This window comes from Pithys albifrons, chromosome 10, assembly GCF_047495875.1.
Source record: "Pithys albifrons albifrons isolate INPA30051 chromosome 10, PitAlb_v1, whole genome shotgun sequence".
Lineage (NCBI taxonomy): Eukaryota > Metazoa > Chordata > Aves > Passeriformes > Thamnophilidae > Pithys > Pithys albifrons.
Window position 1 is genome coordinate 26,024,611 of NC_092467.1, and position 19,502 is coordinate 26,044,112.

General features: G+C 39.1%; 1 protein-coding gene across 2 annotated transcripts in view; it reads right to left on the reverse strand.

The window, feature by feature from the left end:
- SPATA6 (spermatogenesis associated 6) overlaps window positions 1-17,410 on the reverse strand; it is a 43,199-nt gene extending 25,789 nt beyond the window's left edge. The window contains exons 1-7 of one of the 2 annotated variants that reach the window (XM_071565761.1): window positions 17,337-17,410; window positions 12,052-12,189; window positions 10,514-10,562; window positions 9,706-9,747; window positions 8,221-8,345; window positions 3,735-3,815; window positions 944-1,222 (exon numbers count right to left, since the gene is read on the reverse strand). In XM_071565761.1, coding sequence (XP_071421862.1) covers window positions 944-1,222; window positions 3,735-3,815; window positions 8,221-8,345; window positions 9,706-9,747; window positions 10,514-10,562; window positions 12,052-12,189; window positions 17,337-17,408 — 786 coding nt within the window. In that variant the 5' untranslated portion in view covers window positions 17,409-17,410. Of the gene's footprint in view, window positions 1-943; window positions 1,223-3,734; window positions 3,816-8,220; window positions 8,346-9,705; window positions 9,748-10,513; window positions 10,563-12,051; window positions 12,190-17,088; window positions 17,238-17,336 lie in introns of those variants that run through there. The other variant, XM_071565762.1, reaches the window with a different exon arrangement.
- Between the last annotated feature and the right edge of the window lie 2,092 nt (window positions 17,411-19,502).

Below are 19,502 nucleotides of genomic sequence, written 5' to 3' on the forward strand. Positions count from 1 at the left end.
ATCTGAGAGAAAGAGTAGATCAATGAATTATTAATGACTTACTAAGGCTATTCTGAATTTCTGAAAGGTACCTATAAGTAGAAGAAAGCTTGGAAAAGAATTCTAAAATTTTATGAGATATTATTAATTAATTTGTACAGATACTAGCAAAAAAATAAGTAGAGAGGCCAATAAATTAAACACTAGATTGCCTGTGACAACTGTCCAAAGTTGTAGACAACTCATAATGTCATAGCACAGAATAAGAACAATCCCATTTTTGCAGCTACACATTCAACATGATTTACTAAAATCAAATAATTGTTGCAATCAGAAGAAAAATTAAGAGGGGAAAAAATAAACATGAGTATATGATCCTCAAAGTGGCTGGGAAATGTAGCCCCTTCATTTTAAAACACTTACACACAATTTTTTAAATAAGCACCTAATTTCAGAACAATTTTTCATGTATGGCAAAAAGTCATTATGTTATGAACTCCGAGTCAAAGTGTTTGAGATGTGGCTCTGAGCAAAGGAAGTGCTTCAAAGATCACAGGATGCCAACATAAAAAAAAGTTGAGAGGAAGTGTAAGTGCTCATAATGTGACTAGACACGCTTTCTTTAAAGTCTTATTCAGGAATTTTTAATACTAATATCAATTACTTCCAAGCTGAATTTATACACCTATTATCCTGTCTAGTGCGCTGGAAGAAAAGAAATGTGGCCTCAGAGAATTTAACCAAGATATTCATGAAAGAATTTGATCTTTGTCTGTTAGTAAAGCGGATAAAAGAAATTTTGTTTTAGTTAATTTTACATTTAAATCACTATGTGACAGACTGTTAAGGGGAAAAAAAATTATTCAGTTAAACTAAGAGCTGGATGAATTTTTGAAGTGGTATTTAGAGAACAACAATATTTGATCTGAGCTTAAGATGGGAGTACTTTGGAGCAAATACAAACCCGTCTAACTACAAAAGGAGGTTTATCGATTTCTCTTCTGAACTCATGAGGCCCGAGGTTTAAATGGGCCAGGCGCTGCCTGGCTCCTTCTGAGAGCTCACACATTCGCCTGTTCGTGTAGGGAGACGGAGAACGCGATTTCGAAGCTATCGTGGGCTGCTCGTAGCTCTTTGGTGCCAAGCTGTGCCTGCTTTTCTCTGGTGAGAGAGTCATTTTCTTCAGTAACTTTGTGTGCTGTTTTCCATTTGGGATTGAACAATGCACCCCGTTCAAACCACCCTAAAGTGAAGAAGAGAAATTATCTGATTTGACAATATGTAGAACAAAGATCACTGAACATAATGCAAACAAGGAGCTAATAATGTAACACTGAAATAGATGCCATGTCAACTGAAGTTCCCCTCAAAAACTATAATCACACAGCAACTTAAAAAGCAACATGTTTACCATTTTCTCTGAAACCAGAAGAAGGTTAATGCACACATTCCTACATGTTAGATGTTAAGTGTCTGATACTTACTCAATTAGCTTTCTCACACAGTTAGTGTACAGAGACTGTAAAAAACTAAATTGAATTTTGTCACAAGTTCATTTCACACAAACTTTACCTGAATTGGGCATACACAGATTTGAAGCCTATTTTCATCTGTTTAAACTTTTATTTTAACCTCTTAAAATTCTTACCCTTTAAATAAAATACATAAATTAAAATAGAAGCCTATTCAATAGTTTAAATTATATCCATTTAGAGTTGCCTAAAGAACTGTAACTATATTCTTTGACATTTATATTTTCTTGGACCATAGTGAATTTACTAGTTTCTTTGAAGAGTTATAATCAAGAAGTAAAGTCTAGTCAAGAAAAACACTTCCCCTCCCCTAAAAAACAACTCCAAAACTTTTAAGATCATCTTCCAAAGATCTCAAATCATAGACTCATTAAGGTTGGAAAAGACCTCCAAGATCATCATGTCCAACCTTAGACCGAATACCACCATGCCCACTAACCCATATCCCCTTGTCCCACTGGAGTTGCCTGGGGGAAGAAGCCAACCCCACCTTGCCACAACCTCCTTCCGAGCAAGTTGTAGAGAGTGTCATGTGAATACCTTTCCAACAGAAGTAATAAAACAGCTGTTTATCTGTATAATTGGCACGTGACATCAAAAATAGGGATTTTATAGCTGTTGCCAGCAAAGCCAAGTTATGAGTCAGGGCTGACACTCCCTCCAAGGAACTACTGACTTCTCCAGTGACCCACCTCAAATTCTGGGAAACTGTTTCCAACACTAAAGTTATTTGAAATGCATTATCATTCCTTTGTAATTCCTGGCATTAAACGAACATTCAATTATGCTACAAGCTTTATAGGTCAAAGCACTCTAGATTTTACAGCTCTTACCAGGCACTTAATCAGCAGCATGTTTTAACTTTGAATACTGCAATATGGGTAATTAGGCTGTTTGGTGAAATTTGGCACAATTTCACAGGTTATAAAAGATAAAAAATAATGGTAGAGCAAGACTTTTGTTCCTGTTAGGAAATCTTTTTCAAGCTCAGGCTAGCTGATATTAGTCTTAAATCTGAATGTTGCCTGTACTACTTCAGTTCAGAGGAACCCAGAAATAAAACGTCCAGTGTGACTCCAATCCTCTACATCCAGCAATGAGTGAGGCTGAGGTTGTGTCTTTGTTTTGGATCAACAAAGTTTGAATTTGGCATCACACCAACGGAACTACCACTTGTGCAGCTGATAGTGAGACAGAGGATGGAACTGACCCACACAAAACCAGACCTAATTCTTTAAGGTTAATTTCAGTTTCATCAGAAGTAAGTTGTGCTACTTCTGGCTTATACCAATTGTGAAACTAGACCTTCACTACAACACAAGCAGATATCACTCAAAACATATTAGATACTTTTAAGGACATTTTAAATTTTAAATCAAACTACCCTTATTCAAGTCACCTTCACTGAAGCTGGTTTTATCACAATGACAATTTTCACTGATTTTTAAACCCTTTTTCTGTCTTAATACATTTCATTTGCTAAATTTGGAAGAAACTTCACAGTGAACTCATTAGCAATGCCACAAACAGGTCAAAGTCACCTAAGGGTCTTTGCACAGAAGCCTTCCTGACAACCATTCCATTTTAATGATGGTGCACCATTTTTCAATAATATAGCAGAAAAAGGAGGATATAAGAGTAACTTTATGTGCCAGCTTGTGCCAGGAAACCAAACCAAAATTCCAATCTGTGAGACCAGGGAAAAGTGCTATTTCACCTTTAACTTTACTTCGTGCAGAAGCAGCATTTACAGCTTAAAAGAGATGATAGGCTTTAAAAAAAAAAAATCTTTATTTCCATGACTGTTACTGATACAGTTATGGAAAACAATTAAATTAATTGGTTTGGTTTTAATAATGTACCTTCTTCACTTCACCTAGTTTTCATTGTCCTTAATTTTAAGTGTCAGTAACAAATGGTTAAAAGGCATCTTCCCACCTACAAATACACCAGGGACTGACACTTCAGCTGATCACAGAACACAGCAGCTGATAATTGTTTCACATTCAAGGAACTCTCAGCATTTACTGTCATGCACCAAACTCACTCTTTACTCATACTTGATTAAAAATTTAATCAAGTTGTCAAGCACCCATGATAACTGCTTTAACCACAACAAAAGAATGAGAAAAGTTTGAAGTGAGCAGCACATGCAAAAATTGGAAGCAAGGCTATCAATATTAAATCTAGAAATTAAATTGCAAACAATTAAATTATGCTAACCTGTATGTGACTCCTTCCTGAGTTTAACAGACTTTCTGCAATAAGTGAGACGGTAGAAAATCTCAATTTTGGTGCAATTCCCTAGAAGAGAGACAATAATTGAACATCAAGCTCCAGCTCAAGATAAAGGGTATCAAAGAGGTAAATGTCACCTAATGTAACAAACTATTCCTAATTTTCAGCCATTTCCTTTGTTAATTTCAGCCTTTAATAAAGATAATTAGAAAAGACAGAACAGCAATGGTAAATGTCAAGATGCTAACATTTGCATTTCTGACAATTCAATTACAGATGATTATACTGCTTTTGTACAACAATTAAGGTCTGACTTTTATTTAAATACATTTTTTCTTTTTAAAAGCACTTTTAAAGATTTTTCATGCCATGCTATACAGCATCAATAAAAATTTCGGTTATACTCTACAAGTTTCAATGATGCTAACTTTGCAAACTCATTTATGAATAGTCTCAGTTGTGCCACCTTTTTTTGTGAAAACATTTTGTTTAATTAGTCAATCACACTGTAAATAACTGTTGATTTGTAACAGCGTGACTAAGAATACCGTTCATCTGCAATTGTTAGAGCAGACTGATTTCTGTGGATTGCCTCCCATGTTCTGTAACCACAATCCAGCTCTTCTCAATCCCCTCTTGCCCATGTGGCAGCCCTGCTTTGACCAACTTGGCATCAGTGGGTCCAACTGGTCAATCACAGCACACACACACACTAATGGCCAGCAGGTCCCTCAATTTGTACGTGGCTAACAGTTTCTGCTCCACTCACCTTCTTTCACTCCAGCCATGGCTAGGAATATAATATTTCAGAGAGCTCTATTTCCTGTTAAATGCAGCTGGAATTGGGCAATGTATACAGAATTTACTGGGTGTGAAGGGCAGGGATTATGACACACAAGCATTATTTCTCAAAACAGCAGCATTAAAAAAGGCATAAAAGAGCTAAATGCCACATATGCTATAAACAAGTGGTAATCATTGATGTGCATCTTCTGCAGCTCTGCAGACGCAGAGAGTCAAGTGTCCCTAGAAATGTCCACTCTCTCTTTTTTCAACATGGACAGAATTTGCTGCCTGAGGCATCCATGTGCATGGGCATTTGTGCACATGAACACACAAAATCACTGAGACATAAAATGGAGCTGGTCTGTTGGTGACTGTTCCACATTCTTAAGAATTAGCAGGAACTTCATGAGTCAAGTCTACCCCTGAAACAATCTCTCCTCTGCCACCTGCCTAAACACACACTGATTTCCCATCAGGGAATATGATCCAGCCACAGGTTAGGTTATGAAAATGAAATTACAAAAATGCCAAGAAAGCTCACTCATAGCAATTAACACAGTCCAGGATTCAATCAAGTCTAGTTATGGCATATGAAAGAGGTTTCAAATTGATCATCTTTAATCAACTCATTTTTATTACTAATGAATTGTCAAGTGCTATCAACAATTAAAGGACACATCAGAATTAGTAAGTCTACCATAAACTCAACAATAGAGCATCTACTGCTTTTACAGAGACTGAAAATGATTATGAAATTGTTAAACACCCATAGCTAAAAGAAATGCACAAACTCATGGTTTCTTTACAGAAATAGTTTGTGGAGAAGGAATAAACGATTGCTGAAGGATATTCAACATAGTATTATGTAAAGACTGCTGTACAGCCCCAAACATATCTAAAAATGAAAATCCACCCAGAAAGTTTTTGGGATCTATTCTTCTGCCTCTGGCTTACTGGTGTCCTCAGCCCTGAGCAGGCTTGCCAGTACTTCTGTACCAGTCATTAAACAGAAGGGATATGACCATAACACTACTTTGATCATGGAAAAACTATAAAGATGGTTCATATTTAGAAGAACAAAAGTTTGAAAACAAGTCTAATATGTGCATTTGACTGTAGGAAGTGTGAGTACAACTCTGTAGCTTAAAAAAATATGTCTGAATATAACACAAGGTCTTATACTGGTATGCTAATGAGAGAGAGCGTAACTAAAAAGAAACTGCTTTAAGTAACATGGCAAATACTGCATGAGGGTGGGAAATGGAGATAAGAACATCTGTAAGAAGTCACTACCACAGTCAAGGCATAAACATATTCTGAAAGGCAAGGGTTGCGGAGAAATACAGAAGTGACAGCAAGAGCCTCAGCTGGGCAACACTGGACCTGGAGAGATAACTCGAGGCACGTCTTGTGTGCGTATTGAGTTTGTAAGCCTCATAAGACATTTAGCCAGAGACATTATCAGCCAAGTGCCAGATTTCTGGAGGAGTTCTGATCCTCTCAACTTGGGATTCCTTCCAACTGGCAGATTAGCAGTGTTAAGCAGACACTGCTTGTCGCTGCCTATCTGAACTCCACAACCATAACCTTGCTGTTGCTACCTTTATTTTTTTAATAAAAGACAAATTTATTGGGAATCAAAGTGCCACTGAAGCACAGCTGCCAGTCAAAAATATTCAGCATCTCAGCTAGCTATAAATAACTTTTCATGTGGGAAGAACATGGCTTCACTAGCATAAGAATAATGTGAAGGTTCTCACGACCTTGTTTAACATTTCCCTTTTGCTTATCATTCACATTCAGTGCTTCAAGCTGACAAAGTTAGCAGGGGATACTTGCCAGTAAAGCTCAGGGAATAGTAGAAGATGGAGGCACTTGAGACTGCATTTCTACTGGAGCTAAAAATCCTCTCACAGTTATCCCAAATGGCAAGAAAGGAGAGGAACAAGTTCCTTTGGGACTTTGGAGGCTCCCTGCAATGCCCTGCAATGCAAGGTTCTCTGTTATTCCTGAAAAGGGGGTCAATATGCCAAAATCCTTTCTTAAACTGTACTTTCTGTCTGCAATGGAGATGGAACAGAACAACAGAGGCTTCCATAGTTCCTGTTCCAGGGCAGAGATGGATTTTATTTATGCTGCTCCCAAGGACATGGAAGTACATTTGTGTCTTACGTCAGTCAACTTTTTAAAGCTACTACAGTGCCATCATTCAGCTACACATCCCAATTGTTCTGATCACACCTTCTCACAGCTCACAAATCATGGCACCTTCTCTTTATTAGAAAATACATAATTCTTGTATTAAAGAACTCAGTTTGAAAAAAATCCTAAAGCTTCTCTAGTGGCTCTACTTCTATGCAGACTCATTATGTTGTGTCACAAAAAATCTAAAAGCAATTAGCAAATACCACCTCATTTATTACTAACTTCCCTCTCCTTTGTCTACACCAGGAAAGTACCTATTCTATAAGCAGTATGAAAGCAAAACAGTCCCACCCTGTCTCTTGAGCCACCACTACCACGCATAGGATGAGCCATCTCAAAGAGGTGCTATGGCCAAAAAATAAAGCTGTTTTTGCAGGGATGGTTTAAGCTGCTGCAGAATCACGTTTTGTAGCACAAAATCACAGCTTTAATGCATTCAAATGTAACACAGCATTAAGACACCAAATTAGCCCTTTTAATTGCAAGTGAGTGGGCAGTTTCCAGGCTGCCCTTGTAGGGGAAAGATTAGACCAGCTGAAAGATACCAATGACCTTTAATCAGCATTTCCCTCCTGACATGTTTTTAGTCCAATCATAAGAGACAGGACAACTGAGTCCCCATCTTCCCAATGCAAATGTCCTGCCAATCCACTAGTAAAACTTAAACAAAATAGACCAGACAAAAACAACCCCTCCCCAAACACATCATCACCATCATCTTTAAAGAGTCTTTCTGAGTTATTCTGCTGACACTTCAGATTCACTAGCCAAACATCATGAAAGGGCAGTGAATGCGTTTTCATTTAATAGGTACTTGAGCCCTTATCTCCAGAAAATTAACATTAATTCATTGCACTCATTTTGCCAATTATCTGTTGTTTACCATAGCTCTTTTTAAACTGTAGAAAAGACAAGTTATTAAATAAGTATGAATGGCCTGAACAGGCCTTAATAAACAGGTTTGGGAATATAAAAGCAATCATGCAGCACTAAGTTAAATTTCAATAATTTACTATTTTAGTGATAATCCCACAAGTCAGATGAGATAGCACTATAAATTTCTAGTGACTGTCACAGTCCTAAACAGTTCCAAAATGGTCTGAAAAATGCTACAGGATAGAGACTGAGGAAGAGGGTTACGTGGTTTATCTGTTGAGCAATCATGAAGTCGATACGACATCTCCCCCTTTTCCTGCATCCCTTCAACTACAAACTGCACTGCAGATTAAGCTGAATGGAAACATGTCATGGTGCCACACTGCAAACCAAGTGGAAACTAACTTTTTCACATTAAATAATTCCTTGAAGCATTTTAAAAAAAGAATATACTTTCACCAAAGTTCAGCTGTGGATTTGTACATTCAACACCTGAAATGGCAAAATCTGTCAGAAGTAATTGCTTTTCATTTGAAGCAGTTCAAGGGGGTTTCTTCAGTGAAACAGACTGTATCATAAATACAATCCACAGACATTCACTCACTGTAAAAGAAGAGGACCTCTTCATTAAAATCTCACGCTCTAAACCACGGTGCCCACGGGTAAGCTTAGGGTCAGGGAACAGGAAATCTCTTGTATTTTCTTCATACGTAGCTAGAATTTTTCCTACTAAAAAAAAAAAAGATGTATACTTTAATTGGAAAATACACAAAGCCAGGTAGCACAGACACCACACACAGAGCCTTGCTGAAATTGGGATAAATTTTGCTCTTTACAAATTACCAGCATGGCTCCAAAACTCCTATCACACTAGGAAATAACCTCATGAAGTTAAATCAGCAGCAGAAACATGCAGAATCTACTATGAAGCTATGTGTCAACATTATTGTAAAAAAAATTCAAGAAGACTGTGTTAACTGTTTTATAAGAGACACATGAGAAGTTTTCTCTAGGCAAGTCTTCAGTAGTTTCTTTCTTTCACTTCCATGCCATAGAGGAAACCAATAATTTTTAATGGAAGCCAAACCCTTATGAAACGCCATATCATTCCGTTTTACAGAACAGTAACAGTAGCAGCAAGAAAGAAACACAAGCAAAATCAAAGTAACTATCCAAAGTTTTTTTTTCTCAATGTCCTGGTTTGCTACTTAAAAGAAATTATTTTGTTTATAGAGGGAAAACCTTGAATGTATATTATAAAAAAAAAATAAAATTAACTTGTGCTACTGTAGCCATTTTGCTGGCTTATTCTGGGCTATATCACGGCTATCTCTGACCCCTGAAAATACATTCCTTATGCAAGATCTTTTACCCTCCCACAAAAAAAAAATCCCCATTCACTAAATTTCTTCAAGTAAACAGTCTGGTGAGTCACTCGAGAGAAGCAATTGTTTCCTTGAAAATACTAAGGACAAGTGACAAAGAAGGCTTTTAATACCACAGTTTCCAAATGAGTCCTCTTTAAAACTTGACTTTATTTCCAATAAAATGCAGATTTACATTATTCATGGGAACACTTGAATTTCATTAAAATAGATTTTTATAATCACACAAACCAATAACAGAAGTATGACAAATCGCTATTTATTATCTTCAGATATCCCAAGAGACCTGCAATACTTATAGTGAGAATAAGAGTTTTCCCAGTGGTCACCATTAAAATGGAAGGAAAAAGAGTGTCATTCTGAGAACAAGATTATGCGCTCTGAAATTTCTCAGAAAGCCTCTTTGTAAGTGAATTGTGATGTAGTTAATAAGTATGCACCGGATGATTTCAGTTTATTTGCCATTTTTAAAATATTATCACTTTCCTAAGTCTGACTATGGTACATTTCAATATTCAGTTATTATTCTCTTTCAAGAACGAGATCCTCTTGATCTATTAACATTTTATATTCAGAGGACTATTTGTTGAAGAGCTTTCTATGCTGTTTGTGTGTTGGGAAAAGTGATTGTGCTGTAATGGGCAATGTCCTCGTGGAAATTCACCTATTAAACTGCATAATTTATGAAGAGACTGATACAATACCTGGAGGAACGAGCTGTATTAGTTCAAGTACTGCTGTGTCAACTAGAAGGCAAAAAAGTATTTTCATGAGTTCAAAAAACCCAAACAAACCTAAAAGGAAAAGTAATTCTCATAGTCAAAGCCCAAGAAAAAAACCGATCCCTGATTTCAGCTTCATAGCACTGTACATGGCTGTACTATTTTCACCACACATCAACAGTAAGAGAAAATTAAGAACAGCTTGGATAAATATCATAGACGAACACAATGGCATCAGCAGCGTACAAATGACAACTCTAATTTGACTTAGAACTTGATATATTCTATCTGCTGCCAAGTTTGTCCTCTTTTAAAGAAGATTACACAAGCTTTGCCTGCTTTTCAGTTAACTCCCAGTATGAGGGTGCATATTCCTGGAGTTAAGAGTTCAGGGTCAGTGTTTTCTCACTACAATTCATTATACTAGACATGTGGCAAGACATAATTTTCTTAAAAAAATGAATAATTTTACAAAAATTGGAGGTTGATGCTTATACAGTTTGAAAATAATCAAATAACTAACTAGATAAAGGAAAACATACCTATCTGGATAACCAGCTGAACTTCCAATCAAATATGTCTTTTTACCCTTTTCCTGTTCTAAAGCATGTAACATACATCTCTAGAGGCATTTTGTTAGATAACAAAGTGCTTACCCACCAGCTTTTCAGAGAACAGGTTCTTAATAGAAAAACCATCACATACTTTAAACCTCAAAAAAGCCTTTAGAGCCCATACACATGTGACATTAATGGATACCACACAGGTATACATAAAAAGCAGAACTTACATTCCAGTAACTTCACAAGATCTCCAGGATCAACTATATTAGCAAAATCCTGAAAAAGAAATTAATAAAAATTGTTAAAACAATCAGATAGGGGATAGAAGAAACCCCCCCCAATCAATACTCTTCCTTGCCCAGATGGTTGTCAGGACTCATATCTCTGCTGGAAAAAGAAAGGATACTGAAATTATCATTTAGAACATGATTAAATTCATTGAAAGCCTGAAATTTTTGTTATATGCTTTCTAGCTACACAGATCTACCTCTCCATATTTAAATTATGAGCTATTGTGAAGAGTTGAAGATGTAGTGGTAAGTATTGTCTAAGAAAACGTCAAGAGAGAAAGATAAATTGCTGAAAATACTACAAAATTCTGGTGGATGATGACTATATTCTTTAATTTATTAGTAATGCTCTAAGCTTCATTTTCATGGAAGTGACTATTCATGTACAGGGTTTTTTTTTAACCTGAATCTCCCATGAATAGATGGCAAGGAATAGGGGGAGTGTTGCACTGGATATTCAGCAGGTAACAGATTTCCTCCTAATTCTGTGTAAAAGTCTCAGCACAGTGATGTAAATCACATTGCTATTCAAGGTGCTAAACATAAAAAAACACAGAGTAGTGGTGCTCCACAAGTATCTAGACCTAATCAATAGCTATTTGTAAGAAGACAGATATTATTCTCAGCTTTCTTGTTCACCCTCTTTTGTAAGTAGATGGTGTCTTAGAGGTCCCCTAAATTACACTGGAAACAGTATTCAGTACATTTCCCTTAAGTAGTTTGTGGTATGTCTGCCTTTAAAGAATGATGGTCTTTTTTACTCTTCAGTAGCTAGTGAAATTATCACTGTTTTTTTTCTTATCCACTTCACCAGAGCATCACTGATGTTTACTCAGCCTGGTTTTCAAAGTGCTGGGGGATGCTTAAAGGAAAAGAACTAGAAAGGGCAAAGTATTATTATTCATAGGTAGTCAAGAAGCCAGATCATATCTGTAAGATTCTGTGTTTCATTATCCCTGTGGTACTAATAATGAAGCTAGTAGGGACTCAGAATATGTGATAAACAACTATAAATCATAAGGTCAGAGCACCAATTTGGGAATTGTGGTGACAAACCATGAAAAAAATATCTCAAAGGGAGTAAGATGTCACCAAAACGGCTTGAGCTGCTATTCTATCTTTCTACTAAATTAAGTTGACTCTTCTATATTATATAGTCTTTGTTCTTCACCTTGCCATAATTTTTAGAACAACAACATTCAGTTCCTTCCAAGCCAGCAAAACAGATGCTGAGAAAGGACAGTTCACAAAAGAATGAACAAACACCATCATATACAGATTATTATCTTCGGTACACATAATTCTCGAGTCACCATGTGGATAATACAGGCACACATCTGTGCTGAAGGGAAGCAGGAGTTAAAATACTGTGCCATCCTCAGTGTCATTAGTTGTGCTCATGGGTTTTGCAGATGGTTTTTGTGGAATTTGGGATGGTGTTTATTTGGGCTGTGTTAGGTCCTGTCATATCTTACCTTTTCAAATACTAGTTTTTCTTGAAAGAAGAGTGGAAACACTGCAGGGACACATTGAGTTTTTTTGTACTGCCCAAGTACAAAGACACTGAGATAAAGTTCCTCTTTGTCTTTCAGCAGCACTCCAGGACAAGTTATCTGTAAGAGTAACACACTCATTAAACAAACTGAACTTTAGATAAAGAAGCAATAGCTGCTTTCAAGATAAAAATGAAACAGTCAGGACTGAAATGGTTGATCTCTGAGAGTGAAATTATAACAGACTAGAGCAAAAAAATTTCTTCTCTAAAGAAATTCTATTTGTACAGAATGACCATGAAAAATAGTCACCGTTTTAAAATAAGCAGGACCAAATTCTTCTTGCTTAAGTAAAAACACTCCAAAGTCTTCAACCAAAACTAAAACCCAATGCCAGGTTAATACAGTTAAAGGCATGAACTGACTATGTAAGAGAAAATCATATTCTATGTGAAGAGACATGTAAAATGAAGCCTACGTGATACCAACACACAAAACCCATCCAGACTTTAGCCTAACTACAGAATGAAGCTGGTAATGTACATGCTTAGATAGCCATACTCTGTCCAGCCACCAGGAAGGGCAAGTTTATGTATAAATGTTATACTAACTTTGTGTTTTAATATGTAAATGAAAAAAAGCAGTAGTTGTTCCATTACTACCCAGGTTTCTCTGGGAAGTTTGGCCATCCTGGAGGGTACTTAAGGCAGGAAAGGCTTCTCATTAGCTGCCAGATACTGCCACTAATCTCTCAACTTTCTCTACATAGTTCTTATTCTTTAAGTAAGAAGTTGGTATGTTTTTAAAGCTCTGATGAACATCAGACATTCTTTCTTATGTTGGAATTGCAAGGATGTACACAACTCATTACAAAACTATTTGCTATTTTCTCCAAGCCATGTGGTCTTATTCTATTATCCAGCGAGAGAATTGACACCTTTCACTTCAGGTCTCCTGTTCACTTTTTATCTCAGCATTATGAGGTTGTCTCTTCCAACATAAAGTTGCTAGAGAAAGTGTTCAGATTTTCAATTGCCAGGTAGGAAGACAAAGGAGGAGAGTGACAAGAATTAAAATAAGTGGTTTGGTTACAGTCTCCTGCTCCCCAATGAACGTTTTACTTGATAAATCTTAACTGGATTTAAAAGAAAATGATATAGACCGCAGAACAGTCTCAGGTGAAAGAAATAATAGAAAACAATGTGTGATAGATTATTATAGATACAGTATAAGCTAAAAAAATAGTGCTTCTACTCATAAATATCCAAGGAGGAAAAAGGAGGGTTTCCTCCCTGAGTACATGAGGGCTTCGAATCTTCAAGAGAAGTGCCAGAATAATAGATAACCCAATTGAAACAGCCTGTCAAGCATTAAACAGTTTGTATGACACTCATGCAGTTCCAAGTGTGAATAGGAGTGAGAGAGACAGATTTCATTCATACAAGGCAAGATGCTCCCAAACTACACACTGCAAGTCATATCAGCTTTAGTTCTCACTTTTCTCATCAACATTTTTGTGAAATTTACAATAGTTTTTAGTTAAGTTTTGTGCCTTTCACCTCAGAGAAGGCAACTAAAATTTGTCAATTTATTGAGATGAAAAGTGAGAGATTTGAAGACCTCAGAGAGGGCAAAACAAACTACAGCACCATTTTCTCCTTGCTACCCTGTAAAAGAAACAAATTCTTACAAATGAGCATGTGGGCCCAGATAGCACATGTGGAATCGTGTGATTCTACTGGCCTGGAGATAAACTGCACAGCTATTTGCCTGGGCTGGAACACCAAATCTACATGTACATGTAACTTTAAACCAGCTTCAAAAATTACTGGCATATGTATATCTGCAGTTCATGGCACCAATTTTGCCATATGGGACGCACAGAGCTGCGTAACACTGAAGCTCTTACCTGACTGCAAACTGTTCAGGCAGGATGAGGGACTATTTTAAAGACTGTAGTAGTATTATCTATGGATCAGCTAAGGAAGCGGGATATCAATGCTGCAATTAACTGACCTTACAAGCAACTTGGAGGACTATGAGAAATGTCTGGGACAGAACTGTCCTGGGCTTCTCTGCTGAAAGTTCCCAGGATGATGGAAAATGTGTACCAGTCCTATTGTTGGGACATCAGAAACAGCCTTAAAGAAATCACTGAATTAATCTCATGGAAAGAAACAGAACTTATTATATGCAGTCCCAGAACTGTAGCTGTGGATTTAACCAATGAATAAGGCAGGCCTGGAAAAATCCCTTTAATTGCCCATTACCACCAAAACAAGACGAGTTGTCTATGAAGGGCAATGGACAGTATTGGCTTCTGTTCAGTGCAAGATTCCAGACACAATAGCATTTGGGACTAAAGAATTGCAAAAACAGTATTTTCAATGTGAAGAGGTGCCATTTCAGTCTCCTTATCTGGCAGTAAAATTCACAATTCTATTAATTCATCTTTATGCTTAAAGCTTTACCAACCTTCACTGCCATATTTGTGAATTCTCCAGGTAGCCATGACACAAAGAATAATGTGAATTTCTTTCTGTTGCTACATGAGCAATTCAAATGCCAGCAGCAGAGGCAGATGCCAGAATTAGTCTCAGAAACACAAATAACATTGAAATCTTATTTTGAGCAATGATTAATTATTCAATGTTTATTAATGGCAGGATAAACCAAAACAAAAAAAAACCCTTGGTCTTCAAGTAAGGCTTTCCATTTTAGACGAGCAGCCTCTCAGAAAAGAAGAAAACTAGTAGTGAGATAAACCAAAGACTGTGTGGACTCAGATCAGAGAAGGTCTTGGAATTTCATTAAGTCAAAAGGAGCAAAACCCATCTGTATCATAAAACAAGTGAAATACAAAGAGGACAGAACTTCTGACACAAGTGGACAGGTTTTAAACAGGGTTAAGAAATATGCAGAGCACAGTAAAAGAACAGAAAAGAAATCAGAAATCTGGACAAGACTTAAGTTCCAAATAAAGCAAACAAGGAGGAAACCACTGGATATACAAACCTATGTCCAAAATACAACTGAGTATTTTGCCTTGGTTTTAAGGATACTTAACACAGGAGCAAAAAGACAACTTAAAGAATTAAATGATGGAAACAGAAGTCACCTTGTATGTACTAGGCCTGGGCTGAGCCACAGGGACACTGTATTATGTTCACTCCAGGTTGTAAAAGAAAGTAATTTTATTTCCTGGATCTATACATAACTGAAACCTAGGTAAGGAAAATAGGGACAGCACCATCTGATGAAAAATAATGGACACAAGGCCCATATGAAAAAGAAGGAGAGATCTAAAAAATTATAACACCATCAACCACAATATTTAAATATGCAAAAGATAAAGATATGAAAGAAAACATAACCAGAAAAATGGTCAGCAGTGCCATGGTCCATAAAAATAGATCAATCGAGCAAACCCCTACATTTTCTTGAAAGTCTATTTTCTCAATAAAGGATATAATATAGTGCCACATAAGGAATTATTACTTAAGATGCAAAAGATAAGAGTTAGTATCAAAGGTGGTACAGAATTGGTCAAAGAACAGCATCAACAACGTGCAAAAACTGGGAGGCATCAAGCTGAGCAATTAAAAATGTTCCTCTATATATTGGGATTCATGTCTTTTAACATTTTTAATGACCCTGACTAATATTAAGGCATATATGATGAATGTAGAACTTTTCTTACCTACTTCACCTAAGGCAACAGCAAGACCCCATTTGGAATGCAGAGTTCAGTTCTGATCCTGATCAATGCAATTTCAAAGTGGCAGAGTAGTTCCCACCCCTAAGATGGTCAGAAAACTGATGAGTCCATCACAAACATAGTACCAAAAGAACCAGGTATATTTAGCTATTGGGAAATGCAAGAATTGCTGCCCAAAGAACACAGCAAGAGAGCAACCATGGAAGACTAAAAATCATTTCGATGAAAGTGTTTCATTAAACATTATTTAAGTGTTGCATTTGTGTTAAGAGTAGTCCCTTTCCATTCTTATTTGTAGTCTTGAGAGGTAGATGAATAAAAAATACCCCACAACTGAAGAAGCCTGACCCTGGGGAAATGCCTTCCCTGTACTCTCTCCTGGCACACAAACGGTTCACAGCAGTAGGAACAAAAAAGGAAAGTCCATCTGGTTCTTTCCAGGAAACAAGCAGACCTTGGCATGGAGACAAACACCAGCTGTTGAGACAGCAGAGCAACACCATGAGGGTGACACCTTCACCCTCCATGAGTGGCAATCCACAGCTCAACTTCAGAGCACTCAAGTTTGGAAACAAAGGTAGCTAAGCAACCAGGAATACCCGGTCAATGTCCCAGTAGACTTCCTGGATCTGCATATGAATTTTGTTGTGGCACCTCGACTTTTTCTCTCAGCTGCAAGTGTTCTGACAGCATCTTGTCCTGTGAGGAGCCAAAAAGCTGGATTACAGCAGCCAGGGCTAAGAAGCCACCAGCTCCAGGGCAACAGGGATATCACAACCACTTCTTAAAAGTTACCAGAATGAGACAGCTTCTTACTTTACTCACACCTTGGATATAAACCGAAAACTTTTGCCAAGTGCAGATGGTACACTCCTAACATGAGTAATGTCAAAACCTCCCACTTTCACACCTACCGACCTCACCCCTGCATGTAACACCCAGAGCCGCGTCCTGCCCCTCGCAGGGGTGCATTTCAAGGCACAAGCAGCTCTTTCCTGGGATTTCTTTTGCTCTGTTTGTTTCAAGAGTTCTTTTCCCACACCCTACAGCTTCCCAAGAATGAGTGTCTCTTAAGAAAGAATACCTTCTTCACAGGGAAACGAGAACTGTGGAGGGGCCCGGCCGCCGGGGGATGCACACACAGGAGGGCCGGAGTGCCACACAGGACCAGCCTCCCGTGGGACCCGCCGGGGCGGCGGCCGGTAGAGGGAAGCGGGGCGGGCAGGGCGCCGGAAGAGCAAAGCGCGGATTGTCTGCCCTGGGCGCGGCCGAGGGCGGCGGGGGCCGGGCCGGGCACTCACCGAGCGCAGCTCCAGCCGCAGGACGCAGCGTAGCGCTTTCCGCGGCATGGGCGGGCGGCGGGGCCCGGCCCGGAGGCTCGGCCGGCGCCGTTGTCTCGGCAACCGGGGCGCGTCCAGCCCGCGGCGGCCGCTCCGCCCCGCGAACCCGCCCCGCCCTGCTCGGGGGCGGCCTCCCCGCCTTTCCGCACCGCCCCTCCTGCCCCCACTGTCCCGCTTTCACGCACCGCCCCTTCTGCCCGCATCCGCACCGTCTTTCCGCATCCGCATCGCCTCTGCCCGCGCCGGCACCGCCTGCGCGCCCCGCCTCTCGGTGCTGCCATCGCCCCGCAGTACCGCGCTCGGCCGTGTCCGCGTCCCCTCCCAGCCGGCGGGGCAGCTCCTCTGCCCTCGCAGAGTCAGTTTGGCTGGAAAAGACCTCCAAGGTCATCCAGTCCAACCTACGTCGATCCCGCCGTATCAGCTACACCATGGCACTCAACACCACGCCCAGGCTTTCCTTAAACACTCCAGGGGCGGTGACTCCACCACCTCCCTGGGCAGCCCGTTGCGGTGCTTAATATTCCTTTCTGTGGAGAAATTCCTCCGAATGTCCAACCTAAACCTCCCCTGGCGCAGATAAGAGGATGCCCTTTCGCCCTGTCGCTCAGCCTGTCCCTTGTCCCTGCTCATCCTTCCACCTCCCTGGGTGCCCCTGACTGTCCCCCACGGGCACTGCCCGCAGGGACTGTGGTGCTGCTGGGCACCTGCTGGGGCGTACAAAAGTGACAAATAATAGATAAAATGTATTTTCCAGCCTTTCTGCCTTCTGCAGGGCAGACAGTCACGGTGATGGGTGGGGTGTTGGCTGATGGAGGGCTGGTGTGAAGGCGAAGACATCCGGCACGGGCAGGGCACAGGCAGGGCGAGCGCTGCTGTGGGTACCCAGGAGAGTGAGCCTTGGGATGTGTCAGATCCATCCAGCCTCTGGGGCCTCCCGCAGCACGGTGCCGAGGGAGCCTTCCCTTCAACAGTGACATCACAACCAAGTTTTGTACAGTTCCAGTGCTGAACAGGGAAAAAACACTGAATTGCCACGCTTTTTCCTTTTTCTTTTTTTTTCTTTTGATGCAATTCGCCTGCATCCTGTTGTCAGCATCTGAGCCCTTCTGACTTGAGTATGCTGTTTTTAATGTCCTCTGTGGTTGAGACGTAGTGGACGTGGTATATTCTGACTGGTCCCATCTTCAGAGACTCACCTGCACACTCATATCTGAAACTGTTCATGCTCATCCTTCTGCTTTCATTACTGCACAAACTCAAATTTATGCCACTGATCTTGATCACCATTTTGATTGCATCAAAGATATTCCCCAGTGTCTGTTTTGCTAAGTTGTTTTCAGAGTGTTTACAATCATGTACAACACCAAAATGGTCTGACTCTGTGTCTTGGCAACTGCAAGTCATTTCAGCGATTTAAGCCTTTAAATACTCTTTCCAAATTCACAACTACAGCTGTAGAAAGAGCAGGAAATTTTAATTGCCTACAAAAGAGAGGGGTGGCTCAAACGTATCTCTCAGCTTTCTTTATTTTAATTTTACAATTTAAAAAAATCATCATGCTAAGTGATCTGTAAAGAGACAGCATTCTCAAAAAGTTTTGATTTCTTTTTTTCTTTTTTTAAAGGAAACTGCAAAGAACATAATATTCCAGTGCAGACAAAAGTGAAATCTGTAGCTAGATTAAATATCACTACTAATACTTGATAACAGCCTTTTAAAATAAGTAAATGACTGGAAATGCAGGCCTTGATTTCATTAATGTGACTTCTGTAATAGCTGTGAGGAGGTTTTTTTGTTTAGTTGGTTTGGGGTTTTTTTCATCTGAGCAAATGATTTTGTTCTTAAAGTCTGGGAAAGACTCATTTTTGAACTGTAGACTTCTAGTACATATATTAAGGAGGGGTTGACACTTGGATAAAATAATTTTCTAAGTATTATCAGTCTCAAGGTTATGAATAGCATTCCAGAGTTAATGAGAAGAAAATTCTCACAGATTCATAGCTTCTGATGGTAACAGTATTAAAATGGTTTATTGCTTATTTTCAGCTACCTTTCATATACATGCTTTTTGGAGGGATAAATAATGTGTTAAAGATTGTGAAGTATGAGATATTATGGTAAGTGTGGCCATATAAGAACAGAAGATAGATAAATGCTGAAATCAAAAATGGCATCATATTTGTGATGAGAATTTAATATCCATGTGCAGTGCCCTGGAACAGAAGTACTTTATAGCCCTTGAAAAAGGAGCATGAGGCAGGACAAAAAGCTTCTTTGAAGTGATAAGGCAGTGATGAATTTCAGTGCTTTTCCTGGTAAACCCTCTGGTCTGCAGAGTTTCTGCCACTTCACCCCTCTGGGCCTTGGGAAGAAAG